The sequence below is a fragment of the Ctenopharyngodon idella genome, chromosome 8 (assembly GCF_019924925.1).
Source record: "Ctenopharyngodon idella isolate HZGC_01 chromosome 8, HZGC01, whole genome shotgun sequence".
Taxonomy (NCBI): domain Eukaryota; kingdom Metazoa; phylum Chordata; class Actinopteri; order Cypriniformes; family Xenocyprididae; genus Ctenopharyngodon; species Ctenopharyngodon idella.
In genome coordinates, this window is record NC_067227.1 from 4,236,530 (window position 1) to 4,253,384 (window position 16,855).

General features: G+C 38.3%; 1 protein-coding gene and 1 pseudogene across 1 annotated transcript; both read right to left on the reverse strand.

The window, feature by feature from the left end:
• Window positions 1-744: 744 nt before the first annotated feature.
• Window positions 745-1,545, reverse strand: LOC127517854 (neurotensin receptor type 1-like; annotated as a pseudogene).
• Window positions 1,546-9,073: 7,528 nt separating this feature from the next.
• Window positions 9,074-16,182, reverse strand: LOC127517842 (taste receptor type 1 member 1). Its single transcript, XM_051903988.1, has 6 exons — window positions 16,004-16,182; window positions 15,573-15,870; window positions 14,678-15,424; window positions 14,270-14,482; window positions 13,718-13,838; window positions 9,074-10,008 (listed from the first exon to the last, which is right to left on the reverse strand). The coding sequence occupies exons 1-6, from the start codon at window positions 16,180-16,182 to the stop codon at window positions 9,074-9,076; spliced, it is 2,493 nt and encodes an 830-aa protein (XP_051759948.1).
• Between the last annotated feature and the right edge of the window lie 673 nt (window positions 16,183-16,855).

The following is a 16,855-nucleotide window of genomic DNA, read 5'->3' on the forward strand; positions in this document are numbered from 1 at the left end:
GATACTTTGTGATTGTATTGTACTGACACAATTGAAAATATGCTGAAATGTTTGAAAAAGTGCACTTTTGATGATCTGTTGTGATATTAGTACTAAGAGTTTTGAAAATTGACCAATTGCTTGTGAAAATTGCACCAAAGCGGTAAATGATAACATATCTGTCTCTAAGTAAAAAGCTAAACTGGAATTAAAAAAATTAAAAAAAAAAATTATTATTTGTTATGTTGTCATTATTCGTTATGACAGCAGCACTCAAGCTGACAACTCAACAAATCCTCATGTTCTCCAGCATGATTTGAGAAATATCTAGAGCCTCTTGTGCTTCAGTGGAATCATTTGACCATCTAAGACTTCACATGATCAGTGTCACAAATGTGTTTAATTAGAAATAATGGAGAATCCTAAATATTTCTTCTCTGTTGTAGATAGCAACATTTTTAATTCTGAAAATTATGAAATGTTCTGTTTATTTCGAGGATTAAATAAAAAATAAATTCCATATTTTATACCATGGTACTGAATGACCATATTCATTTCATGGCATTTATATGGCACTACAAGGTACCAAGATAACCATGAGAAGACCATGGCGCATGTTCAAAACAACAACAATAATCTGATATTGCCAATACAGTACAATACAGTAGGCCTACAGTAAGTTCCTTTAAAATAGTAGACACCCATGAAAGTCATTGTACATTGTAGACTGCTAATAATCTGAAGCTACTTTATTGTTAGTGCTATCTAAAGTACACAAATGCAAATAACTAACATGGACCATTTAGGGTGAAATAGTTACATGCCCACCTGTAGAACAGTTTTGGCGGTGTTGGTGGAGGCCACAGTGGTGCAGATGCTCTCTTCACCTACGTAAATTTGCCCCATTGTCAAAAGCATCGGTGAGGCGAGAATGAGCGACGCGCACCAGAGCGCGCAGATGAGTCTCCTTGTGCGCCCGCGGGACATCCGACTCTTTGCTTTGAACGGGTGGCAGAGCGCCATGTAGCGCTCCACGCTCAGACTCACGATATTGAACGCCGTCGCGTACGAGCAGCCGTCCCGCAGAAAGTAATAGCCCCTGCAGACCACTTCACCGAAAGCCCACGGATGGTGAATCCAGATGAAGTTGTACAGCTCCACCGGCATACAAAGCACCAGAATAAGCAGGTCGGACACCGCGAGACTGGCGAGATGATAATGGACGGTGCCTTAGAGATGTTTGATGGATCTCCTCTGGAAGGATATGTAGAGGGTCATGGAGTTGCCGATTAAACCGACAGCAAACAGCACCGCGTAAATCAACGTCACGAGCACTTTGGAATAAATATCCGTGTTCACATCCAAATCATCCACCGGCGGGGAATCTGTGCTGTTGAGCGGTATCTCCTGGGTCCGGTTGTCCAGGACACGATCAGTCCAAAGTTTTGTCGTCAGATTCATTTCATTTGACGTCATTTCTGTTCAAAACCTCCAATTGCTTGACATAAAACACTGATTAATTGTGTCCGTTTGGAATGTGCAGCTGAGGTGACTGATGAGCATCTGTGCGTGACTGCTTTATATGGAATAAGGGCGCGCGGGACTCACTCGCGTGCTGACGCTTGAAGGCAAAATGTTTAGGGCCTATTATTTAACTACATATTATGGCACACGACACAACCCACATTTAAAAATGTACTAATGCATCATATAACTAAATATTAAACCAAGTGGAAGTTTAGTTCAATTCATAATAAATTAATTATATATAATTTAATAAAATAATAGCCTATTTAAATAATAATAATAATAATTGTTATTATTATTTAAATATTCTATTAAATTATAACAATTAAACAAATCAGTAAAGAAATATAATACAAAATAAAAATGAATATTTAATTATAATAATTTAATTTGACGGAACAATGGTAAAATTACAATACTAATATTTATGGATGTTGCTTTCAACGTTAAACCATAAAGCTGTATTGAACTTTTATAAGAAGACCTTAAAGATTCTTTTTAGTTGATGAGAGATATATAAAGAAATCTCATTATCATGTTATATATATATATATATATATATATATATATATATATATATTCTGTACCTGTGCCAATAAACAGCAGTGCACAACTTTCCCTTTATAGTGTGACAACATGCCTTGCTATAAGTCATCATGTTAAATCAACTGTGTCTTTCTGAGCAATAATGATGGAAATGTTCTAAATCTTGTTTGTAGCCAAGATTTTATAGTATTTGTCTTACATAAGCAAAATTATTGCTCAAAAAAGTATGACAACTAGTTCCTGCAAATTGTTGACAATATACGCATAAAACACATGTTCGGCACACGTTACACAGTTACACAATCATATATGCATGTGGGGCATTTTGTCTAGCTGCCTCTCCTTGATCTATGCATACGTGTCATATGATTCTTTTGCATAGGGATATTGTTACTGCCAACCTCAGGACTGTACCTCTGGCACTAAACCCATCTGAAACTTGACTAGACAAACCATGTGCTGATGGTGTTAAAGAGTTTCTTTGAGATTTGAATCAGCGTAGCATTTTCACGTTCCAAACTGGGCTTAAATTATTTAACACCAGTAATGTTGCTTTACTTCAGGGCTTGCTAAAGTCAATTTCAGTTTCTCCTAGTCTACATTTAAACAAGCACCCTATTCTGCTCTTTTTCAGTTACATTTCTATAGCTCAGCTGACAAATAGCCATTGTGTGTTTATGCACTGAGCATGTAGTATGCCAGGCTGCAGACTTAAGCATACACATCACACATAATAGTATTTTCAACTCAAATTTTACTAATTTAGAGGAATAATCCAGATTCAGTATGCAAGTTTAGCTCAGCACTTGTGACATAATGTTGATTTGTGCAATAACGCATCGCACGGTTGTATTGACAAAGAGATATTTTGAGAAATGTCTTTTTTTCCACATATAATGAAAGTAATTTTCACCAAAACTGTTACCAATGTTGGTTACCATCTTTTTTTGTGTTCACAAAAGAAAGTAAGTCATGTTCTTACAATCAAAAAGTCAAGTCAAGTGACTTTTATTTCTATAACGCTTTATATAATACAGATTGTTTCAAAGCAGCTCTACAGGGATAAACAGGAAAATAATGATCAAGTGATTCAAACAGAGATCAACTCTGCTTTAAAGCAGCTCTAAAAAGACAAAAGTGTCATATTTCAGATGAAATCAGTTCACTGTTAATTCAGTTTGGTTCAATAACTGTGTAAAGATCATCAATATGAAATGAGTTCAATTTAGCTGTAAGCAGTACTGGAGAAAACAGTGATGTCATTGTCCAGCTCAGTTCAGTTCTCATCCAATAGTGTCAGTGCAGTCAAATCAATAATATTGTTGAATATTATGTGTCAAATAAGCAAGCCAGGCTTAATAAATGACAATTTTTTAACACTATGTTTTCAGTGGTGTACAGTTCATTAGAGCACGGGTTTTCAAACTGGGGTCGCAAGGAAGTGACAGGGGATCCTTGGAAAAGTTTAGAGTAAAACTGTAAAAAAAAAATGTCAATAAACATGTCAAAAAAATCAATAAATAATAAGATTAAAATACATAAGTAAAATGTAAATAAAATGTGATCAAATAGTTATTTGTTAAATAGATTAAAATAAATTAAAATAAATAATTAAAAAATGTATCAATATAAGTAAATGGAATTAGATTAAAATGAAACACAGTACATTACTATATAGTGAATATATGATAATGTAACTTAATACAAACTAATTTAAGACATAACTTTTCAGTGTATAAATTGGGTGTTATAAAAGACAGATACCTCTTAAATTTTAGGATGGGGGTTCCTCACACAAGGACGATCATATTTGATAGTCTCTGGATTGAAAACCCCTGCATTAGAGCAAAGACTGTTCAAATCTAAAAGTATTATTTAATGGCTCATTGAGCTCTGCACTGTGTATTTATTTCTTATCAGTGTTGCTGCATGAATTCATAGGGCTTAGTTGTCACAGAAGCATATGAGGACAGATTGTTAGTCTTCAATGTGCTCAGCCGCCTCCAGCACACCCCCTTCAGCCTTGGGTAAAATGAATCTGGATTTCACACAGTAGAAAATCATTCGCAGCTGCAAAGATTCTTCTTTTGCTTGAAAATGTTATCTATCTAGCAATTGTATGGCAGATTGCATAACAGAGGAAGTGGCTTTGTTGAGTGGAAAACCATCTTCAAAAAATCATAACCAGTGTTTTGCATTGACTTCCATTTTATAATTTTGTTCCATGAACAAAATCATAGTTTTGAATACAGAATTTTTTTGTGGATAAATACAATTCATGCAAGACTTGGATGAGAGATAGACACAGGAAAACACAGGAAAACATTTGAGGATTTATGCTGCTGTGGCTTGTCATGGAAAAAAAACAAACAAGTATAGCTGTATGCAGTGCATGCATCAATGATTTTGTAAAGGTTATTTGGCTGAAGTAAACATGTTATGACAAATCTGTCAGAAATTGTCAAGTTTAACAGAGAGATTTTTTAATATATAGATGCATAATAAAAAGGCTAAGGGCCCAAATAGTTTTTAGACAGAGTCACGATACGATGTAGGAAAGCACACGAAGATGAAGAATCAGATTCAAACAGCCTTTAATAATAATCTAATAATAATAATAATAATATCTGTTTCCATAGTGACTAAAGACTGGCGGGAATCTAAAACTAAGGAAAAGGGAAACTGAATAGAAACAAACTGAAAGTCCATGAAAATGAAACTAAGACAAAAATAACTGAATATATGTTACATTACACCCCCTCCCGGAAGGCGTGACCTCACACTGCAACAGAAAAGATGAGGGAGGGAGGGAGGGAGGGAGGGAGGGTGGGGGCTTTGGAGGTGGACGAGGAGATGATGAAGGGATGGTGAGAGGAGCAGGCAAAGGAATGGTGAAAACAGGCAGAATAAACTAGGGAGTGGATGTAGGAAGCAACCATAGAAGAGATAATGGGATGAGTGGCTGGATGTTGCTGACCCAGAGGGTCCCAGGTCAACAAGACGATAGCCCACGGCAGAGTTGATAAAGGGAGGAGCCAAGATGGTGACTTGGCAGGCTACATCCTGGGGACAACCAACGGAGAGGTAGCCGTTAGGAGAGGAGCCCCTTGTGCAGAGTCAAGGGAGTGGCGGGACATGGTGACCTGGTGACGTGGTGAGGATCGATTAAGGTGTTCAATCCGATTACTAACGGATTATTTGGTTGCATGTAAACATAGCCTCTGAGGGGCTTCAGCTCTGGGGCGATGGTGGCCGCTGTCCTCCCTTCCTTGGGCATTGGCTCACACGTCGCGGCAGGCAGAAGCTTCCTGTCTACAGGAGGATCTGGCGAAGCATCCGTCACTAGGGGTGGTGATGGCCTGGGATCTAGGTCTGGCTGTGGTATGGATATGGGGAAGAACCTCTCCAGACAATGCAGAATGGCTTCCCTCCAGTTGAGTCCTTTGGTGTCTGTCTGGGAGGTCTACTTAATGTTGATAATTAGCCCTGATCCAATACAAAGAACGGTCTCGTCATTGTATAAAATCATGGCCCCTCCGGGCCAAAGCAGCAAACTGTGCTGCAAAATCCACTTGAGGTCTGGTCTTCTGTCACGATACATTGTAGAAAAACACACGAAGATTAAGAATTAGGTTCAAATAGTCTTTAATAATATCCAAAGGTATTTCCAGCAAAAGGCAGGCAAGCAAACACAATGTAACATTAACGAGATCGGACAACTGAACACTGAAATAACAAGAAGTTAAAGGGTTAGTTCACACAAAAATTAAATTTCTCTCATTAATTACTCACCCTCATGTCGTTCCAAACCCCTTAAGACCTTTGTTCATCTTGTTCATATTGGTCGACGCTGTTCACATGAGCACCACAATGCATGGGTGTGATGCTGACGCAGGAGCCGGCCAATACTGAACCGACGTTCTGACATAGAACCCGGAAGCGCTGCACTATGTGTACAACATCAACAGCGTAGGATAATGACAGGGAAGAGGAGAAATTGTTGAATAAATCCATTATTTTTGTTTGTTTTTTGCACACAAAAAGTATTCTCGTCGCTTCATAAAATTAAGGTTGAACCACTGTAGTCACATGGACTATTTTAACAAAGTCTTTACTACCTTTCTAGGCCTTAAAAGTGGTGGTTAAATTGCTGTCTATGGAGGAGTCAGACAGCTCTCGGATTTCACCAAAAATACAGTATCTTCATTTGTTTTCCGAAGATGAACGAAGGTCTTATGGGTTCGGAATGACATGAGGGTGAATAATTAATGACAGAATTTTCATTTTCGGGTGAACTAACCCTTTAAGTACTAAAGTCCATGAAAATGAAACTAAGAAAAAATTACTGAATATGTTACAGATAGATAGATAGATTACATTTGAATTTATTCTGACTTACTCTGAAATTATTAACTCTAGCAGATGATGTTAAAGCCATGTTACAGCTAAATCAGGTTAGTAACAGACTTAAATCCAGCTTAGGCAGAGCACTAGAGCACAATAACCTGAGGTTTTAAAGCTCTGCCTAACAACTTGGCATTAGTTAAGTGTGCTTAGACTGTAGAGGCTAATAATGAAATTTCTGTTTACAACATGTTGTTTGAACCACACTAAATAGGGTGAGCCTCAACCTCTGATTGTTATATTTTATTCTAATATTGTAATATTATTCTAGCTAATGGTACATGGGGAACCATGGCATGATTATATAAAGTTACCATTAGTTACCAGAGACCTTCGGCCTTATGGCTCCACCTGGCTCCCTTGTCCCTCCTGCTCCACCTTGGTCAGCCATTACCCTGTCTGCGCTAGGGACTTATGAGCCATCCATCGCTGCACTCCAACTCTCCACGACTTCGGCTCCAGGGAGCTCTGCCCTCCCTCCGTCTTGGTCCTCGGTCGCACCAGCTCCACCTCGGGCACTCTGGCTTTGCCTCAGATGCTCGTCACCTTGGCTTCGCCTTGGGATCCCCTAACAATGGCTCAATTTCTGTTAGTGGTCCCCTGGATGTTGCTTGCCAATAACAATAAACCAATCAGAGTCTCATCTCCCATTCCCTTTAAAAGCCAGTTGCACTCGTGCCATGGTAGATTCGCTATTTACACGGTGGAATTTGCAAGTGGAAAAACTGAACGCTTCTATAATGAGGAAACGGATCTGCAAGTGCGCGAGGTTAAAGCGCGCGAGCAGACCATCTACGAGACAAGCCGGATTCCACCAAAGTATTTTTATCTTTATGCTCACAATAATAATCTTTTACATTGTAATCCTTTTCTTTTTAATAATTAGCATGTTTGTGTGCTGCTGCGTGTCTCTGTGTGTGTAATAAACAGAGTGTACGCGTGTTGTGCACCTGCATATAGGCGCATATTACTAACGCGCTCTTTAAATAACAAAACAAATATTGCGGCATTGACTTTAGACCAGGTTTCAGTCGTTCAATGGCTATCAGTTGCCTCAAAATAGCAACAATGTGCCTGAACACACCACGTTTTCAGACCAGCACGCCCATGGGCGCACAAATGGGCGCAAATGCATTTGCTATTTAAACAACGTGGTGCAGGACATGAAAATAATAACTGCGTCAGGCTGAAACTAGCAAAAAACACTTCGCATCGCACCTGGAGTATGATAGGGCCCTCAATGTTAAAGAGAGGGGGTAAAGGGAAATTCTTAACCCTAAATAGACTCTGTTCGATATCTTGGATTAGAGATCCATACGTCCTTTAAATTGATGAGAACACTACCATGCATGTTCAGGTGAGCACATGCAAGTTATTTAACTCGTTTCAACTGTCCCTCCATTGAAACTGTACTCGATCTACTCCACTAAGCATTTTGAAAATTGCAAAAAAAGTTATGTAGAAAACAAATATGAAACATTTATTTGGAACTATTTGTAGGTGACTAATAAAATGTTTGCAAAATTTGTGATATTCACTATGCTAAGTCCTTTGAATGTAAGGGACAGATTTCATTCTGTCATTAAAGCAAAACTGGGACATGCCAAATACATACCAGGACATTCTAAAAAAAAAAATTGCAGGTTCAAAAATGTAATGCTGATAAAACAATTTGTAATGAAAAAAGTATTGTTACTAATAGTATACTTAAATGTATTAGACTATTACATACTGTTACACGTATGAGTTTGAATAGGCAGTCAGTATGATGACAAACATTCAAACCACACAAATCTATGTATTACCTGGACGCTAAGTTATGGAAGTTTTGAAGGTGTTCTTTATTACAAGTTAAAAACAAGCATTTGTGTTTACATTATATTACACTTAAGTGTTAATACTAGCATGTAAACAAAAGTTTTATAAATATTTAAATTGCTTTTTATTACTTTTTAAATTCTTTTTATTCCCAAAATTCACATATAGTATCTTAATTTAGACTGAACCTCAGAATAGATCTCCATTCTTTACCTTGCCTATGTGTTTCTTTAAGATTGTGGTAACTTAAAAGAGAAGGATCTAAGCCAATTGTTAGATTTTGCTGTATTTGGCCGAGCAGTCATTTGGGTGGCTCTCCAATGTATTAGATTTCTCTAATACCTAAAATAAGTAAGCTTGACAAGACTTCTTGTGGGAGAAGAATTTATTGAAGGTAGTAGTGTAGCACAGTTCTTCAGCAGCGATGTTAGCATGTCAGCCTTCAAAGCCATTAACACAGAGTTTAAGAGTTCACATCCTATCCACCTTATTTTGCAACTCGAAAGTAAGCTCATTTCTGTGAATGTGCTAGACTTCTGATTCATCAGCTTCTATAAGTAAATAATTAGAAGAAACCACGTGCAGTAAACAGTAAAACTATTTGCGCTACAAATCAGTGTGTTTACAATTATGATAAAAGATTCAAATAATATGATAACAAATACCAGTTTGCAATTTCATGTTTTTATACAGCTAAAATAACTGGAAGCAGATGAGACCGGAAGCCTTGCACATTCAAGTTACAAATGGCAGCACTGCTCTTACGTTAAAAATAAGGTGGATACACAAAGACTAATGTCTAAATCCTACTAATGGTTTGGGTGTATTTCTGAATAGATGTTTGAAAGTATGCGGGAGTGTTCTTTTGTGGTTGGAATATCATGACGTAAGATTTTGGTATGAAATAGCTAAAGAGAATTCCATTTATACTGGATATTTGAGCCATTGCATTTAAAAGAGTGATGTATTTACTTTTGAAAGAGAGGTATGCTGTGAAATATACAATCCAGGTCAGATAGTACAAAATGAGACTAAAGGTTATTGATTTGGCCTCATTGTAACTTTTTGGCAGATCTCTTCCCATGTAGGAAAACAGGAGACACAGGAAACCAAGAAACCAACCTATGAACACAACTATGGTTAAAGTTATAGTATTCCCCCTTTCACAGATGAGCATAATTTGATCTTTATAAGTCCATGGGTCAGCTGTAACTTTGACAGGAGAGACAGTCATCCATACAACACAAGAAATTAAATGAATGACAGACACAGATGCAATGAATATCCACTGTCCATTGTGCTTTACCCAAAGGCTGTGCACCTTAGGGAACTGAGCAGCCATTTTAAAAACACAAATAATTTGAAAGGAACGGACAGTCAAACAGGAAATACAGACAGTGAAGAAAAATGTAAATATGGCATTTCTCATGAGGCAAAGTGCAGATGTGGGTTCTCCAAAGAAAAACAATGCACTTATACTAGACAAAATCAAACACGTCAACATCAGGAAACACATGCTACCACCAGCAGACCTCACCACTGGTGTGTTGTAATTGTAGGCGAAAATACAAAATATGGCAATGAGTAAAATAATTATACATATGGCAGAAACTAAGACAAAGATGGAGGGGATTTCTGTGAACTCTAAATAGACAACAGAACGTGTCATACAAGTTGTGCTGCCTTCATCAGACCATTCATTCTCTGCACATGGAAAACAGGTATAGGGGTCCCCTGAAAAACAGTAGAATAATATGAATGTTTATAATAATATTTTGCCAAAACCCATACGCTTGTGAAAAGGAAATACAGTATACTTCAGCATACTTTTAAAAAGAATAATTATTACAGTCAAGTCAAGTCAAGTCACCTTTATTTATATAGCGCTTTTTACAATGTAGATTGTGTCAAAGCAGCTTTACATTGATAACTGGTACATTATTTGGCTGCACAGCAGCTCTTAAAAGAATAGTGTCAATGCAGGCAGATCAAAGCACTGTTGAATATCAAATGTCAAGTCAAATGTCAAGTGTCCCCAACTAAGCAAGCCAAAGGCGACAGCGGCAAGGAACCCAAACTCCATCAGGTGACATCAGGTGGCAGACAAGTGGCAAATAGGTGTTTAAATGGAGAAAAAAACCTTGGGAGAAACCAGGCTTAGTCGGGGGGCCAGTTCTCCTCTGGCCAACAGTGCTTTGTTACGATTCAGGTAGCTATCATAAGTCCGACAGGATCGCAACATTCAAAGTATTTATTCCAGTTCCATCCAATTGAGGATTGTATTCATCACGGCTGTTGAGGAACTGTGTCGTGGCTGTCGCCACGTAATAATAACCTTTAAAATAATATACTTACACTTTTTTATTCGCTTTAGTACTATTTTCACAAGGTACAAAAATGTTCATACTGCTATTCATTCTTTTAAAACAGCTAAACATGTTTTCTTTTCACATAATTGTTTCAAAACACAAGATCATTGTAATATGTAATGAGAACATTTGGTTTAATCACTAAAACACAACAGCTCTTTCAAATTAGTACTTAACAATCAGTTAATTCAGTAGCAAATAATGCAAGTGTTATGTCTGTTTCTGGGTTTGAGTTTTGTTTGAGTTGTAATCCTGTTAATTTTGCATCGTTCCCAGTTCAGTTTTCTTTGTCTCTGTCATCTGTTGCCATAGTGTTTGATTTGCCCTCATGTGTCTCACCTGTGTCTAGTTAATTATCTCGTTTTGTCCCTAGTGTTTCTCTGTGTACATATATAGTCCTTATTTTCAGTTAGTTTTTAGTTTATTTTGATTAAAAAGGATTAATGCTTGAAAATACATCCAACTCTTTTATTTCCGTTTATTTGAAACTCCAACGTAACAGAAGATCAGACCGATCAAAAGGATCTAACAGCAGTTCAGATCCTCTTCCTCTCCCAGGGGGATGCGTCCCTTGAGTAACATACAAAGAGGTTTCGAGATCTGGTTCCTTTCATGCACTATGATGACATCAAACTCTGCGTATTTTAAAAATAAAAATACGCAGAGGCTGATGTCATCATATTGCACAAAGGGAACCAGGCGGCCCTTGAGGGAAATTCCACAAGTACTTTGAGTGTATTTTACATCAGTGCGGATCCCTCATCTCCAACGGTGAGAGTGAGGAGGATCAAAATCCGCTAGCGACTGCAGCATACATTGCTCCATTAGCCACGGCATTAGAAGACCTCATGACCCGAAGCCAAGTTTGTCCCAGAGCCTGAGCCAGAAAAGGAGTCTGACCAGCTGTGCGAGCCAGTCCCTGTGTCTGTTCCTGTGGGTCAGAGTACGAGGGCATGGAATGGAGCCTCACCCAGAGTACCAAGGCTGATATGAGTGTGCTGACTTTGAACCCCAATGAGTATGTAAGTCTCTGCACCATCCCTGTTTCGTAGCCCAGCACCAAGTCTGTTTTGTTGCCAAGTACCAAGTATGTTTCATTGCCTAGCATCATATCAGTGTGATTTGATGTTCCCACCCTGCCTCCCACTCCCACCTCCTCTGCCTATCCTGTATTTATTTTTTGAACTCACTGCCTGCCCTGTCATGGCCAAGTAGGCCATCTCGTAACCCTCTGCCCGTGCAATCCAGTTCTTTGGTCCTGTCTCCGCTAGCTCCCTTCAGTCCTTTGACTCCTTCGCTGGCTCCTAGAAGCTTGGATCTGCCTTGGGCTTCCTGTTCACCAGCTCCGCCCTGGTGTGTTGACTCTCTAGCTCTACCTCAAACCTCCAAGCCCGTCACCCCACCTCAGCCCATCAACCAATCTCCCACAGCTCCAACTGGGACCGTCGTCCTTCTGACTCAAATGGGCTTCCTCGTACCTCCGGCTCTGCCTTGGTCAGTCATCGCTCTGCGTTTGCCACGGACTTCTGGACCTTTGTCTGCACCTCGTCCCTCCACCCTTTGGCTCTGTCTGGCTCCTCCTTTCCTCTGGCTCCACCTCGGCCCTCAGTCACACCGGCTCTGCCTCAGTCCTCTGTCACCCTGGCTCCTCCTCAGCCGCTTGTCACTGCGGCTCTGCCTTTGTCTCCAGGTCATTTGTTGTCAGCCGGTCTCTTCGGCTCTTTGGCGCAGCCTGGGTCTCCACAACCACTGGCCCCACCTCTATAAGTCATCCCCCTGGTTTTGCTCTGCCTCTTCACCAAGGAACCACCATGGCTCCTCCCTCCATCGGCTCCACCGTGGGTCTTCAGCCTGCTAGAACTGTTTGGGGTCACTCCCTGGCTCCCCCAGCCATCGTCTCCTCCCTGGCTCCTCCCTCGTCCTGTGTCCCGTCTGCCAGTTCTGCATCCTCCTCCTAAGCCCCTGTCCACCCTCCTATGTTGTACTCTTGTTGATGTTTTAAGGCATGTGGATGCACCATTTTGATTGGGTGTTAATGTTACGTATGTTTCTGGGTTTGAATCTTGTTTTAAGTTGTTAGCCTGTTAGTTTTGCACTGTTCCCAGTTCAGTTTTCTTTATATCTGTCATCTGTTGCCATAGTGTTTGATTTGCCCTCATGTGTCTCACCTGCATCGAGTTAACTATTTTGTTTTGTCCCTGGTATTTCTCTGCGTGTATATATAGTCCTTATTTTAGTCTTTGCTTGATCTTGTTGTTATATTAGGTATTCTGTTTGTCGTGTTTTTGTTTTAAGATAACCTGAAGTGAAAATTTGGTTTTTGATTTTTTTAAATTTTGATTTTGAAAACGTGGTTTTTGACACATTTCAAATGAACCTGGTTGCTGAAGATGTTACAGTAATACACACTACAGTTGTATTAACCACTTACATTACCTAACTTATGTAACTGACTTACAGTAAAATCCATAATGTTTGTAATGTTCCATCCAGTGTGTTATGAAAAGGTTGTGAAGAAGATATGGTATGGCCATGAGGTTTTGTGCTAGAACAGAGTTTACTGCCAATACAGTGATTGTTCTCACTGTGTAGTGGTTGTGGAGCGGCAAAAATTTTCCCTCTTCTATCTAAACTTTCAATAATTACTCCACTCTGCTCACATACTCTGCACTGTACAAAACAAACAAACAAACAAACAAACAAAAAAAAAAAAAACTTCATTTCAGCTGAGCTGGGAAAGGTGGAGGGTTTCTGATTTCTTGCTGTAAGACTTGCTTTCAGCAAACAGAACCAAACTAATTAAATGTTGAGCACCAAGCTCACTGACTGCAGATGCAACCAGCTTGTACCATGTAGTAAATGGTGCTAGCTAGCAGATTACATTAAGGACCTTTTTTCTAGGTCCTAGTATTACAACAGAATGAGAAATTAAATGAATGTGGGAGAATATTTTGTCTTCAAATCACACTTAAAAAAGCATCATTTCTCCAGTAAAGTGTACTGTGGTGATAGAATGGAAGAACAGAAGAAACTTAAATGTCAAGGTGTCATTGACCACTTCCTAAGGTACTTACGAGAATGATCCACATAGCTGTTACGCGGGCATTTTTTACATGTAAAACAGCAACTATGAAAACCTTCAGGTTGCCTTGAAAATCCCTCCTTACACTCAGCAGAGCAGTTTGAGAAAGGAACCTTTAAGGGATGAGAAAATGTATTATTAAATTTACAATTTTTATTATTTGATTTTATACAAACAATTAACTCAGCCATCTGAACAGTACATACTTTCCATAAACGGACTGCGAATTACAGAATACTACTTACATAATTTCCTTTAACACACACACATATTTCTCAGATCTTGCTTTCATGGACAAATCTTTTGTCAGATTTATGATAAATTAGCTTTTCAATTGTATACTTGTATATGCAATCAATAGAAAACAATCTAATAGTCTTGATGTCAGTATTTGCTGTATTTTATGTTACTGAAGAAAGAGTCTGTTTTGATGGTTGTGTTAATTGTTTTGAGAGCATTGGCTTTCATTTGGAGAAATTTGCTAAATTGATTGAGAAAAACTGGAATCTATAAAGTCAAATGTTTAGATCAAATTAGGACTTACAGAACCATTGTTATGCCAGGGCAGGAGAGAGTTGTTGATGGTAAAAGTCACTTCGGGATATGTATCATACGTGCCCACCATCTCAAACTGTGGAGGATTCACATCAGTGTGCCAGAGCACAAATGCATAATTGATGGTTGAATCATAATTATCATCATATTTCACCTGACGGCCACTGAGTGGAAAATCCAACTTCTTTATTTCTCCCAGAAGCTGTAAAAAGAAAAAGACCACTTATAATAATATTCATTTATGAAATTATTGTATACTAATTAAATAATATATTATAATATGCAGTTTCTTAAAAATATGACCAACATTATTCATTACTTAATTAAAACATTGTTATTCAATAATGTAATTTAAATAATGATTTAACTTGTCATGGATTCAAATGAATTCACTCACCATGTATGGCTTAACCGCTGTGTTTTTGCGGCATTCATTCATGTCACACTGCATAACCTTATGTAAAGCATGAGCTATGGTATATATGGCAGCATAGATGGCAAAGGAGAATGTGGGATTTTCATTTATAATCTCCTCTGGGGTCAACAATGTGCAGTAATCACAAACTTGATTACACGTCTTACTCGTACTCTGGATGTCACTCTCTTCATTATGGTTAACATCAGTTGTTCTCCTGTCTTTATAGACAAATTCATTAAATCCAGGCAATGACAACAATCTTTCGGTCATACCAATGACTGTGCCAATTTTCCCAATTCCTGGCTCTCTGGGAATGTGTTGATCCATCGCCCATGACTGACTTGCAATCCATACTTTGTCTTGGATGTTGTTTGCTATGGCTGCTTTGATAATTTTGCTTGCATATTGTGACAGAGCAAAAACAACAATGACATTGATCTTGAGCATATCAATCTTTTGAAGTGCTAGACTGTAGTTTGCGTTTAGACTTAGACGCTCTTGATAGGCCAGACAAATGCCAGTATTGCTTATATACTTGTTAAACAGCTTTAGTCCGTCTGAACTGTAATCATCTTGGCTACCAAGAAAGGCAACCCAGTTCCATCCAAACCACCGTATGATGTGAATAATCATCTCTATTAGGTTTTTGTTGCTTATGGTTGTTCTTACAAAAGAGGGATACTTTAGTTTGTTGCTTAACGCATAGCTAGAAGCTCCATAATTCACCTTTGAAAGATAAGAAAACACTAAACTATAAACAATTCAAAAGCATTATATATATATATATATAGTAACTTGGTAGTCCTAAACAAAGGGTAGGGAGTAAGTATGTAAGCATTTTGTTATGTAAACTGTATAAAAAGAAAAAAATTACCAATGGTATAAGGTCCGTTGTGATCAGTGGTGCAATAGTAATAGTTCTTGTGCTTCCATATGGCCCTGTTAAAGCAATCATTTTAGGCCGATAGTTGCTCAGTTTTTCTTTAGGTTTTATTGACCCATTATTTGAGATAAAACTTAAGACTGAAGGGAAATTATTTGTATCAGAACAATGGTCAAAAATTTCATAGCCCAGAGAAACACTGGGCAGAAGAGTGGTGGAGTTGTTAATCTCCTCAACAGCAAACCTCATTACTTGCAACATCTGATAGCCAGATTTTGAGGAACGGTGCCTTGAAAACATCAGTGAGGAAGTTAATAGCATGTAATTGAAGTTTCATTTTATAAATTTGACTTTGAGGAAATGCTGCTTTGATTTACAATATTGCATATTGATAACCCGGCTGATAAAAAATCCTTGCTTACCTGAAACATTCAGTGGTCTCTGGGAAGAACAGGGGTGTTGCTTGTTCAATTTCATGTAAAGGGAAAAGGCCACCCAATAAGTAATCTCCTTCCAAGCTGAACTCAGATTTTGAGAAAGAAACTTTGAAAAAGAAACAATTAGTAAAGCCCACAAGGAAAATGTAAATGCTGAGAAGCATGGTTTAAGATGGCCCGTCGGTCAATAAACAGGCATGTGCAGTGGCTAGTCGTTTGAGAGTCAGGCTTATATTCTAGACTTAGTTTTCTTAAAACACATTTCAATTTGCGTAAACCACTATATTCAATGATACAAATGCCCATTTCCATATCTAAACTCACAAAGCGTATGTCAATCAATTATTAAATAGAGCATTACACCACATTTATAAAATATTTTACAAACCTTCTAAACTCTCAGCAGGGGTTTACAGTTGGATTACAATCACTAAGGTTTCAAAGTTTAGAGGTGGTGAGAAAATATTAAAAAAAATGACTCTGGGATGTGTATACAGCAGCTTTTGTTGAGTTGAGTACTGTGGTGTTACACATCACATTTGAGTATAAAATATAGTTAATGCTCTCCATGGAGGCTGAAAACCAATGCTAATTTATAGATTATGAATGGCCAGCAACACTATTGCTGTTCACATATACTTTACATTTTTAAATTTGCTTAACCCATTTCCTGCATACATTTAAATGTTTTTGCATGCCTGTCATTACTGTAGATTTGTCACCCCACAAGTGTCACAGAAATCATATGACAACTGTGTAGCAGTTCTAGACATCCCTCTAGGTTTGTGGAACAGTATTAAACCTGAGGCACAATTGGTTTACTAGAACACTTGGCAT

Bases quoted from the DNA above. Each gene is read 5' to 3' on its own strand.
- LOC127517842 (XM_051903988.1), bottom strand. From the start codon at position 16,182: ATGCTTCTCAGCATTTACATTTTCCTTGTGGGCTTTACTAATTGTTTC. The intron at 15,871-16,003 runs GTAAGCAAGGAT...GATGTTTTCAAG, and splicing joins GAGACCACTGAATGTTTCAG to GCACCGTTCCTCAAAATCTG. The intron at 15,425-15,572 runs GTAATTTTTTTC...TATCTTTCAAAG, and splicing joins CAACGGACCTTATACCATTG to GTGAATTATGGAGCTTCTAG.